Raw genomic sequence first — 18,019 nt, forward strand, 5'->3', positions numbered from 1 at the left:
TCTAGACCTTTTATAGATGAAGAATATCTTGTTTTTCCAGATGCAGATAGTCTGTTATGTTCTGTCTGTGTCTGCAGAGTATGGACCCATTTCTAAATGTGCTGAGTTCAAAGATGTCACTTTTTATATGAAATTCTGATCATGAGTTTTGGTAAATATTATGACCACCTTAGAATAAGCTGCCTTTGTAAAGCTTGGAGAACAAAAAGTGATGTGCAGCTTACCCAAATGTGACTCACACATTTATCTTCCCTATCCCTTGTCTTTCACATCGAGAATGTCAACTATGGTTAGAAGAAGGCCTGTTGTGTGTAGGATGAAATAAGAAGATCATCAGGTGATTGTGTGTAGCTTTTCAGTGCAGAGTATCTTTACAACTCTATTTCAATTTTTTTCCGGGCATGGAAGACACATCTGTTTGCCGTATATGCTATCAAGGAATATGTGTTATTTATAGCTGGGCACAGTGGCTCATGCCTGTAATTCCAGCACTTTGGGAGGCCAAGGTGGGTGGATCATTTGAGGTCAGGAGTTTGAGACCAGCCTGGCCAACATGGTGAAACCCCGCCTCTACTAAATATACAAAAAGCAGCCAGGCGTGGTGGCAGGTGCCTGTAGTCCCAGCTACTTGGGAGGCTGAGGCACGATAATTCCTTGAACGTAGGAGGTGAAGGTTGCAGTGAACCGAAATCATGCCGCTGCACTCCAGGCTGGACGAAAGAGCAAGACTCTGTCTGAAAAAAAAAAAGAAAAAGAAAAAGAAATGTGCGTTATTTCAAAACCCCAGAAAATGAAAGATGGCAAAAAAGTAATATGGTTGAGTTTAGGTGGGAGTTGTTTAGAAAGGTTAAGCCAAAAAAAAAAAAAAAAAAGCAATCAGAACTTTGTAGCTATTAGCTAGTAGTTCATTCATTTATTCATGTAATATATTGAGAGTACCTCCTAAATGCCTGGTACTGTACTAGGCACTTAAGGAGATCATTAGGCCTTTGAAGTCTTTAGCCTCAACAGGTCATCAGTGAACAAATTCCTGTAATGAATTACCATCCATGTGTCAACAGAAACTGAAATGTTCAGAAAAGGAGAAAGAGTTTAAGAGATTAAAAAAATATATATTCCTGGTCCCTCAAAAAGTTAAACCATATGACCCAGCAATTCAAATTCTAGATATATACCGAAAAGAATTAAAAGCAGGGACTTAAATATTTGTTCATGCATGTTCATAGCAGCATTATTCACAATAGCTAAAATGTGAAAACAAACCCAAATGTCCAATAAGCTTATGATTGGATACATGGAATGTGATATATCATACAGTGGGCTAATGTTCAGCCAAAAGAAAGGAATGAAGTACTGATGCATACTACAGTGTGGATGAACCTTGAAAACATTATGCTAAGTAAAAGAAGCCAGATACAAAAGGCTACATTTATATGATGACATTTATATGAAATATCCAGAATAAGCAGATCCATAGAGACAGAAAGCAGATGGGTGGTTTCCAGTTATTGTAGGGAGAGAGGAAAGACGAATAATTGCTAATGGGTACTAGCTTTTCTAGTCTTAGAACTAGATAGAGGTGAGCATTCCAAAACATTATCAATGTATTAAATGCCACTTAATTATAAACTTTAAAATAGTTAATGGTTCATTTTATGTTGTGTGAATTTTACCTCAGTTAAAAAAATGTGCGTCTAAGAATTCAAACAGCATACAGCTTACTTCTTTATTTTACATATTATGAGAAGCATACATATTAATAGTGGATGTAGCAAAATGAGGATAAATACTGTAATTTAAAATTGTGATTGTTGGCCAGGTGCGGTGGCTCACGTCTGTAATCCCAGCACTTTGGGAGGCCGAGGCAGGCGGATCACGAGGTCAGGAGATCAAGACCAGCCTGGCTAACACGGTGAAACCCCATCTCTACTAAAAATACAAAAAATTAGCCGGGCGTGGTGGCGGGTGCCTATAGTCCCAGCTACTTGGGAGGCTGAGGCAGGAGAATCTCCTGAACCTGGGAGGTGGAGGTAGCAGTGAGCCGAGATTACGCCACTGCACTCCAGCCTGGGCAATAGAGCGAGACTCCATCTCAAAAAAAAAAAAAAAAAAAAAAAAAAGGTTAAAACGGATAAAGATCGAAGAAATCAGCCATAGGCCCTGAAGAAATTATATGTAATGTATGTAATCTTGAACCCATGTCCTGGGCCTCAGTTTCCCTCAGTGACATGGTTTTTACTTCTTCTCCCTCTTATCTTTTCCCTTACTCTTGGAATCTACAGAGGTGAAGTTTGAAAGTGTTCATGTCCAAGAATAACTCAGACAGAAATACTGGACTAGAATTTTATATGCCTAGGCCTTCTCAATTCTAGTATTCCAGGAATAATAGGTTAGAAAAATAAAAATAGGAAAATTATATTGATCACTTTCTACTAAAAAAGAGAAGACAATTATCTTGAATTTACAGTTAGCAAAAGACTAGGTGGAGTTCAATTCACCAGTTCAACAAAATGTTTAAAAACGAATTTCAAATGAGAAGGCAGTAAACTGGCATTTTTAGGTTTTAAGCATCTGCTCAATGGTCTCATTCTAATCTTTTCACCAAGGGCTGATTTCAACCAGGGTTAAATCAGTAGGCCCTCCAGAGCTCTTCTGAAAAGAAAAACTAATCCAAACAAATCTCTCATTTAGTATTAGTAGCTACAAACATACTGTGTTTAAGAAAGATAAGATATAAGAGAGGGCCACATGCGTAGCTTCAGGCATTACCATAAAGACTGACAGAACAATAAAAAAGGAAGAAAATGGAAGGCTTTAAGATTAGAAGTAAACTTTCAAAGTATATTTAAGGTTTAACAAACTCTAAGATGCTCTTTCCACAATCTAACCTTGACACTTTTTGATTCCTAACACTTTATGTTTACAACTAACGATTAGACACGATGGTCAAATTTCTGGTTGAGAAGCTGCCTTCCAGACAGTTCACTTCTGCTTGAGTCTGTAGTAACTGAACCTTCAGATCTGCTGCCACTCTGTGCTGCTTTTCAGTGCCAAAGGCTTATGACACTTGAAAAATATTATGTGCCTTCATTCTTACAAAAAGGAAAGATCATGACTTGAAAAATGACCAGTGAATGTTAGAGTAGACCATATAAAACACAGAGGCATAGAACAACTTAATCCTTTTAAAAAGTTAATCAAATCTCTGGCTTTCTTACACACTACTTCATGAAGTAGGAAAAGATTGCCAAACATTATGAAAATGGTATTTCCCTTAGGGACTTGAGGATTAGCAGAATATACAGGTCATGTGTTTAGTGATCCTATTAGAGGATACATTTTACAATCATGTCACTGGTAATTCTGCTAGAGTAAGAGAGAGATACCAAACACTACACATTATCGTACATAGGGCATGTGATTACAGAATAATTAAAACTGTGCTACATTAAGGTATCACATAAATGGTTTTTAATATCCTTTGTCAGTGAATCAGTGATATACAAAATTTCCCTTTCCACACATATTTTCCTTTTTTACCTTCTGCCTGCACTACCCAAATTTCTGCACTTTGATCTATAGTTATGCAACGTAGTCATCCTTTTAAAAATGAATTTTAAAATCTCTGATAGCGGCTAGGCACAGTGGCTCACGCCTGTAATCCCAGCACTTTGGGAGGCTGAGGCAGGTAGATCAACTGAGATCAGGAGTTTGAGACCAGCCTGACCAACATGGTGAAACCCTGTTCTCTACAAAAAATACAAAAATTAGCCTGGCATGGTAGCATGTGCCTGTAATCTCAGCTATTCCGGAGGCTGAGGCTGGAGAATCGCTTGAACCCGGGAGGTGGAGGTTTCAGTGAGCTGAGATTGCACCATTGCACTCCAGCCTGGGCAACAAGAGCGAAATTCCATCTCAAAAAAAAAAAAAAAATCTCTGATAGCTCCCATGCATATCAACTCTGAATTGTCTTCTATTTCAAAGTACAGCAGTACTGAGAAACCTCTGGAGGAGTTCAGGGTGCTGCTGTACTGACTTCTGGAAACTGTATGGAAGTAATTATTTTGAATTTATTTTTGTGTCATATATCGATTACTTGTGTTCAAAAATATTTGGGAATTCCCAATATTTTCACTGAATCAGATTTTTTTTTCTTCTTTTTAAGGCGGGACTCAAAGCCAGTGCTTCAGAAGTAAATGCTTTTATATAGTAGAAAAATATGAAGAAAACATAGTATTTCAGGTCGTTTGCTCCCTTATATCACTTATCAGATTTTGGGGACTTTAAGGACCTAAATTTTCAAAACAATCAAGTTAGATCATGGATTTTTTTGAAAACTTGGGTCATTAAAGTCCTGAAGAAAATTTGAAAATTTAAGTTCTTAATGTCCAGAAGACGTTTATTTTAGACTGTAAAATAAAGTAAAACCAAGGGTTAAGGGTAGGTAACTTTCTTTTGTTTTAAACAATGGTATGTCTATATCTATATCTATTGTCATCTATAGGTATATAGCGTCTATGTGTGCTAACCCAGCACCAATTGCCTCCCCTAGCTTATAGAAGAGACCAGTGAATTAGAAGTTAGGAGATGTGAGTTCTAACCCCATTTCTACCACTAATTAGATAATAGAATTCGAAAAACTCATTGACTTCTTTCAGCATTGGGTCCCTTTGCTGTAACGTGAAGACACTGAAAGAAGTAACTTTATGTTAGTTGTTTCTCCAATATGTTGTGTGTGTACCTGGTGTGGACCTCACGGTCACCCTTGCCAGAGACAACTAGATTTTTTTTTAAGTCTATACTAATATTCTTTCTTCACTAGAAAGGATAGTGGGGTGTTTACTCTCAGTTGTAAATAACTCTGTTTTCTCTGCCTGCATGCATGTCCTGTCTCTCTAGCCATTTTATAAATACTGAAACCAGTAATCATGATTTAAGTTTTTGTGTAGACTGCAGCCCATCTGTTATAAACAATAAAAGCTGAGTAAATATGTGCTAATGGTTTTACCATAAGTCCTGTAGGAGCATTCTCTTTACCCCATTTACCCCATTCCACGTTATTTCCCTGACAGCAGAGAACCATAGCAGTTATGTCGCGAGTTTGATGATGGTGGAATGTACTCTTTGCTTTGAGAGTGTGTAAATTCCCCTCAGGGGTGTCATATGTTTATTAATGTGTCACAAGTTGCTTGCTTCCTGTTAGCTCTTCTCAGTAAATAGGACTATAGCATTCGTTGGATACTACTTTATTTTTAGCTTTTTAAATCACCTCCTGATGAACAGAAACAGTAAACAAGTATTAAACATCGAAAGTAATTTGAAAATAGTGCCATCCTGGAGAATCTGGAGTTCCAGACATTACCAGACACTCATCTCACAGAGCTGAAGGAGAAGTTAGGAAAATAAGAATACCTAAGTGATGCTCCTCTGGAGCCACTTTCTGAAGATTAGGGGACATTTGTATTTAAAGAAGAGAAAGAGGTGATGGCTGTGGTGGGGAGTCCATATTTAATTCAACTTTAGTCATTCTTATTCAACCCACTCATATATTTCAAATGAAAAGTATAAGGACTTATCTGGATTTTTAAGCTTCACACTAATTAGACACCAAAGAACTGAAGGCCTCATCATGGTAGTATTTTCTAATTTGTTAAACAAACACTGTGCGACTGTACTGCAAAATGGAAGTATAAAGAAACTGGGAATGAAGGAGGCGGTGCCGATAATAAGATCTAACGCTTACTGAGTGTTCACTGGAAGACAGGCAATGTTCTAAGCTCTTTATGAGTTTTATTGTATTCGTTTCCCACAGCAGCCTATGGAGTCTTTGGTATTACTTTCACCTTATCCTAATAAGGAAATGAAAGCCAAAGGAGCCAAGTAACTTTCCCTAGTTTTCTGTTTTTTGAGATGGAGTCTCGCTCTGTCGCCCAGGCTGGAGTGCAGTCTCGCGATCTCGGCTCACTGCAAGCTCCGCCTCCCGGGTTCACGCCATTCTCCTGCCTCAGCCTCTCGAGTAGCTGGGACTACAGGCGCCCGCCACCACGCCCGGCTAATTTTTTCTATTTTTAGTGGAGACGGGGTTTCCCCATGTTAGCCAGGATGATCTCGATCTCCTGACCCCGTGATCCACCCACCTCGGCCTCCCAAAGTGCTGGGATTACAGGCGTGAGCCACGGCGCCCTGCCAACTTTCCCTAGTTCTCAAAAATAATGAGTGATTGAGCTTGAGTGAGTGAGTGAGATTGAACCCATGAGGTTGGGCTTTGGAGTCTTGCTCTTCACTTGACCCTGCCTCTCTCTCCTTCTCTCTGTATATGAATGTCTCGTATTCCATACAAAGAGATATAGTACAACAGACAAACAAAAGTAATCAATAGTTTGAGGAGAAAGGAAACCTAAGACTCTTGTGTCTAAACGATTTATGTGGAAGTTTCAAAATTATGATGCACAGATTTACTTTCCTTAAAAGGCCTTTCTGTTTTTTTTTTTTTTTTTTAATTCTGTGTTCTACAAATCTGTATCATTCCAAAACCTAAGTATTTTCTTAAGGCATATTTGAATGTGCCCTAAAATAGTTAATAGGTTAATGTAGATAATTTTTTTCTGAAAAAATAATCTTATAATGAGCCTAGAAAGAGCATGCTCCAGTCAGCACTGGAGTAAAATTAATAAATAATGCATGAGCAGTATTGCTGGCAAACCCAAAGAGGGATATCTTTTTCACTTGGGTGTGAAGCTCAAGCTAAAATTTAACACACTCTTTTCTCTCAAAGCTGTTTCTTTTTCAGTGTTTTTTATGCTGAAAGATTGACTCTACATTTCATATACTCAACTGAGAAAAATTCTTGATCATCTTGGTTGCCTCTCTCTTTCCTTTGCTTCCTCACTGTTACATTGATTCAGTGTCTTAAGTATATTTTGAACATGATCCCTCTTTTCTGTCCCAATGTGTATTGCTTTCACTGGGGCTTCCATTTGTTTCTGAATGAATGCAGTTGCTTTCTAATTTGTCTCATTGCATTTATTCTTCCTTACAGTCAAACCCATTTTTCTCATTATAATCAGAAAAACCTTTCTAAGATCCAAATTTCATCATTCCTTAACATAAAGTTTAAACTCTTTGAAGTGGCTTATGTGACTTTCAGTCTTGCTTCTGTGCATTTGTTCAGTCTCAAGTCCTTTATACTCCAGTCACTCCACATTATTTGCAATTACTTAAACACAGTAAGTTGTTTTATGCCTTCCAGGCTTTGTGCAAACCGTTACCTCAGATAACCCTTCTTAAAATTGCCAAATTCTTATTCAGTCTCTAAGATAGTTCAAGTATCATCATTTATGGAGCCTTCTTGTTTCTTTCTTTGATACCACTGTGGTAGTTCATATCTCTTTGTAGTAATTATCATATTGAATTTCAGCTGTTTATTTCCCTATCTCTTTCCCTGGATTGTGAGGGCCTGAGGACAGGGAATATGCCTTATTCTAGCAAAATTCCTGAACACACACGCTCAGGACTTTTTTCAAGCTTCTGATTAACTTTGTTTAATGGCTAATTATTTCACCTATTAAGTATCTTTCATCTAATTGTAGGCTAGGTATTATAGGAAGCTAGAGATGTCTACATTCAATAAAGAACCATCTAATTTTGTGGAAATATTCTTTGTTACCAGATATAAAGCCTAATAACCTACCTATCTATTTTCTGGACATTCTCACTGTGTCATATGAGCATTAAACAAAAGCAAGAATCTAAATAAGGGAGCTGCTTAAATGTCAAAGCATTAGCTGAATAAGGAGGAGGACTTAAGAGATGTTGTGCATGTGTACAGATGCAAAGAGGAACCAGCAGTATCACGGAGCACCTATGACAGGCCAAGCAGATTTCTATCCAGTATCCTTTTTAATGCTCAGACAAGTGCTGGCTCTCCCATGAGTCCCAGCTGAGACTCAAAGGAGTTAAATAAATTGCCCAGTTTTGTAGAGATGGTAAGCAGTGAGACTCAAATACAGGAATTTGATGTCCATGTACATGAATAAGCAGTTGGGCACTTATTTACCAAATGGGAAGTTCTAAAGCAAACTTTGAATTCAATATTTTATTCCTCTCTTTCTTCTCATTAGCCAGCACCATGCCTGACACATTATCAGTGTTCATTGAATGTCCTAAGACTTAAAAAGCAAGTAGAAGTAGTGCAATTTACCCAAAAAACTTCATTTGGTCTCAACCCTTCCAAAAGATTTCTGCACAGGATTTATAGCCTCACTTATTCCAAGTTATAAACTTGATTTATGTACCAGGAAGAAAAAAAGAGATGCTTATTTAATGACCCGATTCTGTAGAATCTGTCTATCAGGATGGGGTTGTTCTTATGTAACACAGTAGAATGCTTAGCTCTGACAACCTGGACTCTAGGTTCCAACCCAAGTAGATATGGGTCGATAAAGATAGTAACTTTGCAATACTTTTATCCAAGAACGTGTTCTGCCCAGACTCAGTAACTACTCGTCTTAGCAAGACAACCAATACTGTAAGAGTATGCAGCATTATTCCTGAACCTCACTGTGATTAATAGGCTAGTTACACTTTTCTACTTCTATTGAATTTGCCAATTTTAGCATAAGCCCAGGCTTGACTTTATTCTGGACCTAAATCTTCCTTTATTTGTTTTTTCTAGGTACAAAATATCTATTAAACATTTTAAAACTTAACCTGAATGTAAAACAAAACTTTTTCTCTGGCAAATAAAAACAAATAAATATACATTTAGCTTCACAAGAGCAAGTATTGTTTAGTTGGGTAGCAAGAGAGAACCCTGTGGAAAAAGTCAAGATACCATAAAATTAGTTAAACAATGAAGTTTTTGCTTCTCTTTTAAGTGAATTAAATACACTGCCTTGGCAGCACTTGCTTTTTGTTCACACCAGGTCACTGTATTTATTCTGCTTTGTTACAGAAACTCCACTTACTGTATGAAAGTATCCATCTCGCTGACAGTGGGTGAAAATGACACTGGACTCTGCTATAATTCCAAGATGAAGTATTTTGAAAAAGCTGAACTTAGCAAAAGCAAGGAAATTTCATGCCGTGACATAGAGGATTTTCTACTGCCAACCAGAGAACCTGAAATCCTTTGGTACAAGGTATGGACTGCGGGTGGTTCTATTTCCTGTTAACAAATTAATGGTGCCTTATATTCTGGGGCAAATTGGATAGAAAACTTAGATGGGTGTGATATAGTTTAGCTTTGCCTTCCTAGAATAATATAGCAAGTTGTACTGGTCATTATATGTTTTTTAACCAATGGCTTTAGTAAATTCTAGTCAATGTTTGTATTGGTAATCCACTGTAATAAGCTGTTGTGTTTATGTTTATATTTTATTTCCATGGACAGTTCTTTCAAGTCTATTATGGTCTGGGTTGATAATTTCAGGAACTAAATTACCTTGAACCTTCTTTTCAGGGTTCTTCACATTAGCATTTCAAAGTGTCCCCAAACAAAAGGAAAAAGGACTGATTTTTTTCCAGGATAAAATCGTATACTAGTTTTTCATGGAATGTTCTGTTTAATGGACATAATTTTGTCCATATTCTAATCTTTTTCATGTATAAACATAAACATTTTGAAGAAATAACATCTGAGGAAATTTTATGACACCAGAAATATAATATTAAAGTAACTTTCTTCCAAAACCAGATGAAACTGTAAACTTAAACAGAATAATCCAACCTCTGACTTTCCTATCACCATCATTGATGTTTACTGATATTCCAGATTTGAACATAATTTTAAGCTTGTTTATACAATAAAAGAAATTTTTGTTATTGAATGTACTCAAAAAATAAAGTATAGATGCTGTGAACATTCCTCCAGAATATTTTGTACATAGTTTAAAGAATCCTTATGTAACATTTGCTTTGTCTAACTCACTGGAAGTAGGACTTTAGAAACTGGGCCTCTTTGTAACTAGATCCACAAATGTCAGTATACAGAATGTGAGCCCTCATGACAGACTGAAGATGAATTCAAAAACTGTTAGAAATAAAACAAGAAACAAACCTTTAACAATTTTAAAAAAGATTTTTCCAAAACAGCAATGCTCTTTCCTAAGTAAGACTTACTTTTGATTCTTGATAATGTGAAATTGTGGGTTCAGAACATCAAGGGAACTGTTGGAAGATTTTTATACTTGTCCCTTGCTTGATTTTCAATCCTAGACCATGTTAAATGGAACTCAAATATTAGTCCTGCTGGTTTCTGTTACTGTGGGAATGAATTTTCTTTTTCTCTTTTTTTAATTGTTGGAGTATTTCTTATCCTTAACCACCCTCACATCTCAAACCACCCTGTGGTTTGTCTGACTTCCACAGGCAGATTCTGAGGCAATCCCTGATGATTGCTTCAAGGGGGAGTGGTATTAGGGGAATTTGACCCAAAGTCTCCAAATAAACCCTTTTTTTTCTTAGTACTCATGTGTGACATCAGCTTCTAAATATGCAGTGTCTTTGTTGTTCACTAATACGTTTATTTTAAGAGTTGTGTTTCTTTTCTCACCTTTTGCAAAGAGCATCTTAAAATTTGCTGAAAGATGAGAGACTACACACACACACAGTGTAAAAAGTGGCTGGTCCTTTAGTCATATTTCCAACATTGCCACAGTAATTTTGACCTTAAGCTATGCAGACTAGTGAAGTGGTGGGTGGGGATGCAGTATATGTGGTATTTAAAAGTCATAACATTTCAGATTATTTTTCCATAGTCAAAGATTAGCCCCTGTAGTCTAAATAGCAGAGATTTAAGGGCTACTTCTATAGTGGAATACTATAAAATAATTAATCTGGCTAAATGTAGATGTCACACATTCAGTGGAAAATTTATGCAATTACCACAAGTCATGCAACTAATATGGCATATACAGTGTATATTTTGGTCAGAAATAACACGAAAATTGCCCCCAATTACACAAAGGCATTGAGCCACATAAAATAATGTTCTGCAAAAATTTGATTTGGCAATACAATTTTTTAGAAATAATATTACCCCTGAAGAATGTCAAATGTTTTAAAGCTATTTTATCCTCGTTCCATTGATTTCAAATCTGGCTAGAGGAAATTGACTTCTGTTTTGGCAAAAACAGAAATCTCCTGAGCCAACATCATTATTATTCAAAGCTTAATTCAGAGACCATAATTTGCTAAGTCTATTAACAATGAAAACAGATATTTATGGAACTCTAAAGACCTTGCATATAAATGTTGATTGTTTCTTTCATGGATTATAGCATGCATACACTATGAAGAGATTTAATTTTTACTAAATGCAAAACTAAAGTGTGTCAAATATTGAAATAGAATTCAGGTACAATCATTGAACGGTGCAATCTTTTGTACGGCAAATTTTCTGCTTTCCAGTAAAATAATATGGTTTGTATTTTATGTTATCAATTTCAATATGGTTGATTTCACAATCATGAAATGTGAAATATTTGTTTCCAAAATGATGTCACGGATAGTCTTAGCATACATCTCTATTCTTATATCTAATAAATCAATACATATCTGGTTTAGATATACTAATCTTAGAAGTTAATTGACTTTTCCAAAAAAATAATCTTCAGATTGAAGTATTCATTGGTTCAAAAATGTATAATTAATGACCAGTGCAACTTGCCATATTATTCTAGGAAGCAAATTGATTTCCCAGAGATTTTGAGAAGAAATGAAATTATTTAGCATTAGTTTCAAACTTTTTAGTCCCTTTAAAATGCAATTTTAAAAGCTTTTGTTTTAGTTACTTAAAACTGTTCTATATTTTTCCATTACTATATGTACTACCCAAATTGTATGTTCTTCATATAGGAATGCAGGACAAAAACATGGAGGCCAAGTATTGTATTCAAAAGAGATACTCTGCTTATAAGAGAAGTCAGAGAAGATGACATTGGAAATTATACCTGTGAATTAAAATATGGAGGCTTTGTTGTGAGAAGAACTACTGAATTAACTGTTACAGGTAATCACAGTCTTCAATATTTCACTTGCAAGTGATGAAACTACTATTTTAAGTTAGTTTTTATGCTACACATTGATATTTTTAATCTCTAAAGAATTACGTAATCAAATGCTAGGTGAAATTTATTCCTCCTTGCTTTTGAATCATCTTCCACTGAAGTCCATTCAAAAGGCTAGAGACAATATGTTTAGGGAGTTATAGAAATGTTAACTTTTGGGCCGGGCACCGTGGCTCATGCCTGTAATCCCAGCACTTTGGGAGGCCAAGGTGGGCGAATCACGAGGTCAGGGGTTCAAGACCAGCCTGGCCAGCATGGTGAAACCCTGTGTCTACTAAAAATACAAAAATTAGCCAGGCGTGGTGGTGGGCGCCTGTAATCCCAGCTACTTGGGAGGCTGAGGCAGGAGAATCACTCGAACCCGGGAGGCAGAGGTTGCAGTGAGCTGAGATCGTGCCATTGCACTCCAGCCTGGGGGACAAGAGCAAGACGAAGTCTCAGAAAAAAAAAAAAAAAGAAATGTTAGCTTTTGAAAGTACTTGAAATAAAAATGAGTTTATGATTTCCAAAAATTATGCTTATATTTTATAATGGTATCATTTTTGGAAACATTTCCTAGAGTGGCTAAATAGAATATATGAAATCTACCTCTGTCTTCCTGTCTTGCTCCAACTTAGAAAAGTCACTTTTCCCTTTTACTTATTTATCACTCTATCAATCTGACATACATGTCCTCATGAACTTGAAAATAGCATAACTTCAGGTGCAGTCATTGAATAATTATGTGAGATGTGATGCATAGAGTCATTTTCATAGCTGGTTGCTAAGGTGGAAGGACATGAGGACAAGATTCAGAACACTACCTGTAATCATGAATCTACAACTCACTAGTCACATAGGTTGGTGGAGTTGCCACAGCCTTCAGCATATTAGTTTCTTCATGTATAAAATGGTGTTGATAAAATTTGCTGTTCTTATTTCATAGGGTTTTTGCAAGGATCAAATGAAGTAAGGTAATATGTATGACATAAATTTGCAAAATGCAGAATTATATCCAAATGTGCATAATTTTTGTCCATGAAAATTGCATTCATACATTTTTTTTCTTTATAGTGCATTTCTTACAAGGTGGTTTCATGAGAAAAGTGGGGATAATAAGAGCAACATTCAGAAATTAAAAATATTATTCTCATATTCTTATTGAGAGATTCTTCTTGGTGACTTTTGTGTATGATCATACTTGTAAAACTTATATAGAAAAGCATAAAAAGGACATTAGCTGTTTTAAATTAAACAGTTTTATTTGTTCACTGGTCCACTTAAAATTAGTTTTCCCTGTATATGAAAAGTGTTTTGTGGTAGTCACCTACATCTTATAATAATTTATTTCTTTTAAGGTATCTGGCTATACTTGAGTTTCTATACAATCAATTTTGAAATTTGTTTTTCATCTGTTACTTAATTTTTTCCTTTAATCTCTACTGAAGTGGTTTTTCAACCAGTAGTATTGGGGCAAAGGAATTTAAAAATATAAAGTAAAGCAATCTATCCTGAATAGAAAATAGAATGCACTTCTAGCCTTTATTCTTCAGAGTGGAGAACTCATCTTTAGTAAGCACCTCTTTCCCCTTTCTAGAAATGCTAGGATTCTAAACCAGTACCTAGTATGAGACAATTGGAGCACAGTATCATGGATACTGAACACTGGGCTCTGAATGGTAAAACAGCTTGTATAAGACTATTTTATAGAACCAAAAATAGAACTCTTTATATCCTAAATGCTTTCCAGGGCAACCGTACTTTCCTAAACTTCATTTGTCCCAAAATATCTTCTTTTCTTTATATAAAAACAAAGAGTAATTGAGTCTTGATATTCAAGAGGAAGATAAAGTTTTAATGAAAGTTTTCATTCCACTTATTATCATAAGTATTTCTATCATATGTAGTCTTACCTGAGACAATGATTTGGGCAAATAAATTATGAAACAGTTTGACTGGATGTGAAATTTTGGGTTAATGTAGAGCTACATGCCCTAGAATTAAGAACAGTATATACTAAAATGCATTTTAGGTATTAACAACAAGTCTACTGGGAAGATATATTTATGTATAACATTGTTTTAAATGGTGTGACACTATAGCACATTTACTGTGGGGCCAAATTAAAGAGCAATTCTTAAAACCCAAATTATATTCCTCAGTTAAAGCAACAAACATGGGCAGTATCTGAATGATAAGGAATCACTGTTTTTTATCTTGGTTTTCTGCACATCATTATCATATTTTACTTAATGAAAATATTATGGAAAACATAATATTATTTGGTTTTAGTGGAATTTGAAGTTTGTTATAATGTCACTTTAAAAAAAACAAAAAGAGGAATCCTATATGTAAAAAGGAAATTTCTGGCCGAAGGAAGTGGCTAAATGTGCAGGCAGCATCGTGAGCTTTTATGGGTGATCGATCCTTCCCTTATTGAAAATGTATATCCTTAGCTAAGTGAAGTACTGGTTCAACAAAACAGATCACAGTGAAAGGAATTATAAACCTGTCCAGCACTTTTGGTATTTTAAACATCTTTTTTTTTTCTTTGGGAAACAGTTTCTCTCTTGTTGCCTAGGCTAGAGTGCAGTGGTGCAATCTTGGCTCACTGCAACCTCTGCCTCCCAGGTTCAAGAGATTCTCCTGCCTCAGCCTCCCGAGTAGCTGGGATTATAGGCCCGTGCCACCATGCCCAGCTAATTTTTGTATTTTTAGTAGAGACCGGGTTTAACCATGTTGGCCAGGCTGGTGTCAAACTCCTGAAACATTCTCAATTTGTTTCTTTTAAATTAAAGATGTTACGGCACCATCTCTAGCCTCTATCTTTTATTAGCTTTACCCACATTGAAGTTCTTACTCCAAATGTCCTCCCTCTGAACTCTTATTCATGGTTTTCTCCCTCTGGAAGGTTTCTTTTCTTCTCCTTTGTCACATCCCTGATTCTCACCCTTTCTTCAAGGCACAGCTAAAACGTTATCCCCTTGTTGAGGCACGTACTCCATGCATCCACAGCACTTTTAGCATCTCTATTGCAGCACTTACCTCATTGCATCAAACTATTTAATGACACTCCCGTATTTTCATAAGAATGTGAGGAACTTAGAGTCAAGGGCAATGTCTTTTATTTTTTAAATAAGCATTTGATTTTAGAACAGTTTTAGATTTACAGAAAAAATATAGTAGAAATCCCATATAGCCTGCATTCAGTTCCCCCTGTTATTCACGTCTAATATTAATATGGTATATTCGTTAGAGTTAATGAACTGATTTTGGCACATTATTATTAAATAAAGTCCGTAGTTTATTTAGATTTCTATGCTTTTTACCTGATGTCCTTGTTTCTGTTCCAGGATCCCATCTAGAATAGCACATAACATTTAGTTGTTATGTCTCCTTAAGATACTCTTGGTTGTGACTGTTTTACATTTTTTTTTTATTTTTGATGACCTTTACAATTTTGAGGAGTATTTTGTCGAATGTCCTATATTTGGGATTTTTCTGAGATGTTTTCATGATTAGACGAGGGTTATAGGTCCTTGGAAGAAAAAACACAGAGGTAAAATCACAACATGTCATATCAGCCTGACTTACCACTGTTGATGTTGATCTTGATCACCTGAGGTAGTATTAGGTAGGTTTTTCCACTGTAAAGTTACTCTCTTCCCCATTTTTATACTGTAGTTTTTGTCATCCATGCTATATGTCATCCATGCTAAAGGAGTGAGAGGTTATGTTCCACCTCTCTGAGAGCAGAATGTCCACATATTTTGTGTGGTATTCTGCTACATGAGATATATGTCTGTTCTCCCACATTTATCTACTTATTCAATTGTTGCTCTATACCAGTTTGGACTTAACAGTTATTTTATACTTTGCTTTATAATCCAGATTACCTTATTTATTTTGTTGCTCAAATTATTACAGTTTTGGTCATTAAGAGCTCTTTTAGTTGGCTCCTTTGTCCCTGTGACATACTCATATTGGGGTGTGTGTGTGTGTGTGTGTGTGTGTGTGTGTGTGTATGTTTGAGTACTTTCCTACTTTCTGGCCCTTTAAGATGCTCTAAGCTCATCTTGTATATTTCCTGCCCCAGTCCCTACATCAGATATATTTTTTCAAAGATGCCATGTTGCTTTTATTGGAGAATTATACCAAAAATGAATACCTTCATGTTGAGAGTACTCATTGCTACTGGGATATAGTTGTTTTGAAGCTTTTCTAATCGACAAAAAAAGAAAAATGTGTATAGTAACACATAAACATATACACATATCTATAGATATTTATATGTGTAACCACCTGTGTTTATATTAAGTTAAACATGAGTTCATACTGATGTTTCCAACTCTAATTTATTACCATATGGATCATTTTAGCCTCTTCCCCTACCTTATGTGTAACCTCCCAATCCAGTAGTTAGAAAACTGGTTCTCACCATCTGCCATTCTTTTACTTAATTGTTCACTTCCAGTATAAATGTATAGTGAGATCAGAATTTGTTAACCTGTGCCCATGTGGGAAACAACTTTATCATTAGAATATGGTGTTTACGTACAATTGTTTTAGCATTTAGGCTTACAGACTTCACTCATTTCCAAAGTTGCTAAGGTCAGCACCTTTCCCCTCACCTGCTTCAGTGAGGTTATCTCACATATTTGTAATATAGTTAGATTGTTTTATCATATTCTGTATTTCCCAGGATCCTCTGACCTCCTGAATTATATTTAAAATTTGCATACATTAAGGTTTTCTCTTTGTGCTGTGAAGTTATATGAGTTTAAACAAATGCATAGTGTCATGTATTCATAATTAAAAAGTAACAGAATAGTTTCACTGCCCTAAAAAAGACTCTACACTTCATATGTTCAGCCCTTCTTTCTGCCTTCCGAATCCCTGGAAACAACCGATCTTTTTACCATAACTATAGTTTTGCTTTTTCCAGAATGTCACATAATTGAAATCATACAGTTTTTGGCCTTTTCAGACTGGCTTCTTTCACTTAGCAATATGCATTTCCTTCACTCCTTTCTGCCTTCCTTCCTTTTAATTGAGCATTTTATCTCTTCCATTTTTACATCAATTTTCCTTCTTTTTAGATATATATTTTAGTGATAGCCCTGGATATTCCAATTTTAAACTAATCTCAGTCCACCTTCAAAAAACACTATGTAGTACAGATACCTTATTACAGAGTACTCCCAGTTCCTCTCTCCTATCCTTTATGACATTGTTCTCATTCATTTCACTTACCCATATTGTATAATCACCCAATATATTGTTACTGTTATTTTAAACAAAGTTATCTTTTACATCAATTTAGAATAAGAGAAATAAAATATTTTATTTTACCTTCATTTATTCCTTCTCTGGCACTCTTCTTTATGTAGATCCAAGTTTCTATTCCATACACTTTTCTTCTGCCTGAAAAACTTCCTTTGGCATTTCTTGCAATGAAGGTCCAGTGGTGATGATGTCCCTTAGTTTTCATTTATCAGAGAATGCCTTTATTTATTTTTCCCCTTTGAAAAAGAATTTTGCTGGATATAGAATTTTTTTGTTTGTTTTTTGTTTTGTTTTGTTTTGAGACGGAGTCTTGCTCTGTCGCCCAGGGTGGAGTGCAGTGGCATGATCTCGGCTCACTGCAACCTCTGCTTCCTGGGTTCAAGTAATTCTCCTGCCTCACCCTCCCGAGTAGCTGGGATTACAGACACGTGCCACCATGCCCAGCTAATTTTTGTATTCTTAGTAGAAACGGGGTTTCACCATGTTGACCAGGATGGTCTTGATATCCTGACCTTGTGATCCACCCACCTCAGCCTCCCAAAGTGCTGGGATTACAGGCGTGAGCTACCGCGCCCAGTCTGGATGTAGAATTTTTGATTGGTACTTTTTTCGTTTTGTCACTTTCAATATGCCACTCCACTCTTTTATTGCTTGCATGGTTTTTGATGAGATGTTCACTCTGATAC

The 18,019-nt window shown here is 36.0% G+C and overlaps 1 protein-coding gene across 1 annotated transcript in view; it reads left to right on the plus strand.

The window, feature by feature from the left end:
* IL1RAPL1 (interleukin 1 receptor accessory protein like 1) overlaps nt 1-18,019 on the plus strand; it is a 1,371,738-nt gene that overhangs the window by 803,067 nt on the left and 550,652 nt on the right. Inside the window, exons 4-5 of the mRNA XM_008959191.5 lie at nt 8,954-9,140; nt 11,857-12,010. Of these exons, the coding sequence (XP_008957439.2) occupies nt 8,954-9,140; nt 11,857-12,010 (341 nt within the window). The remainder of the gene's footprint in view (nt 1-8,953; nt 9,141-11,856; nt 12,011-18,019) is intronic.

The sequence above is a fragment of the Pan paniscus genome, chromosome X (genome assembly GCF_029289425.2).
Source record: "Pan paniscus chromosome X, NHGRI_mPanPan1-v2.0_pri, whole genome shotgun sequence".
Taxonomy (NCBI): Eukaryota; Metazoa; Chordata; class Mammalia; order Primates; family Hominidae; genus Pan; species Pan paniscus.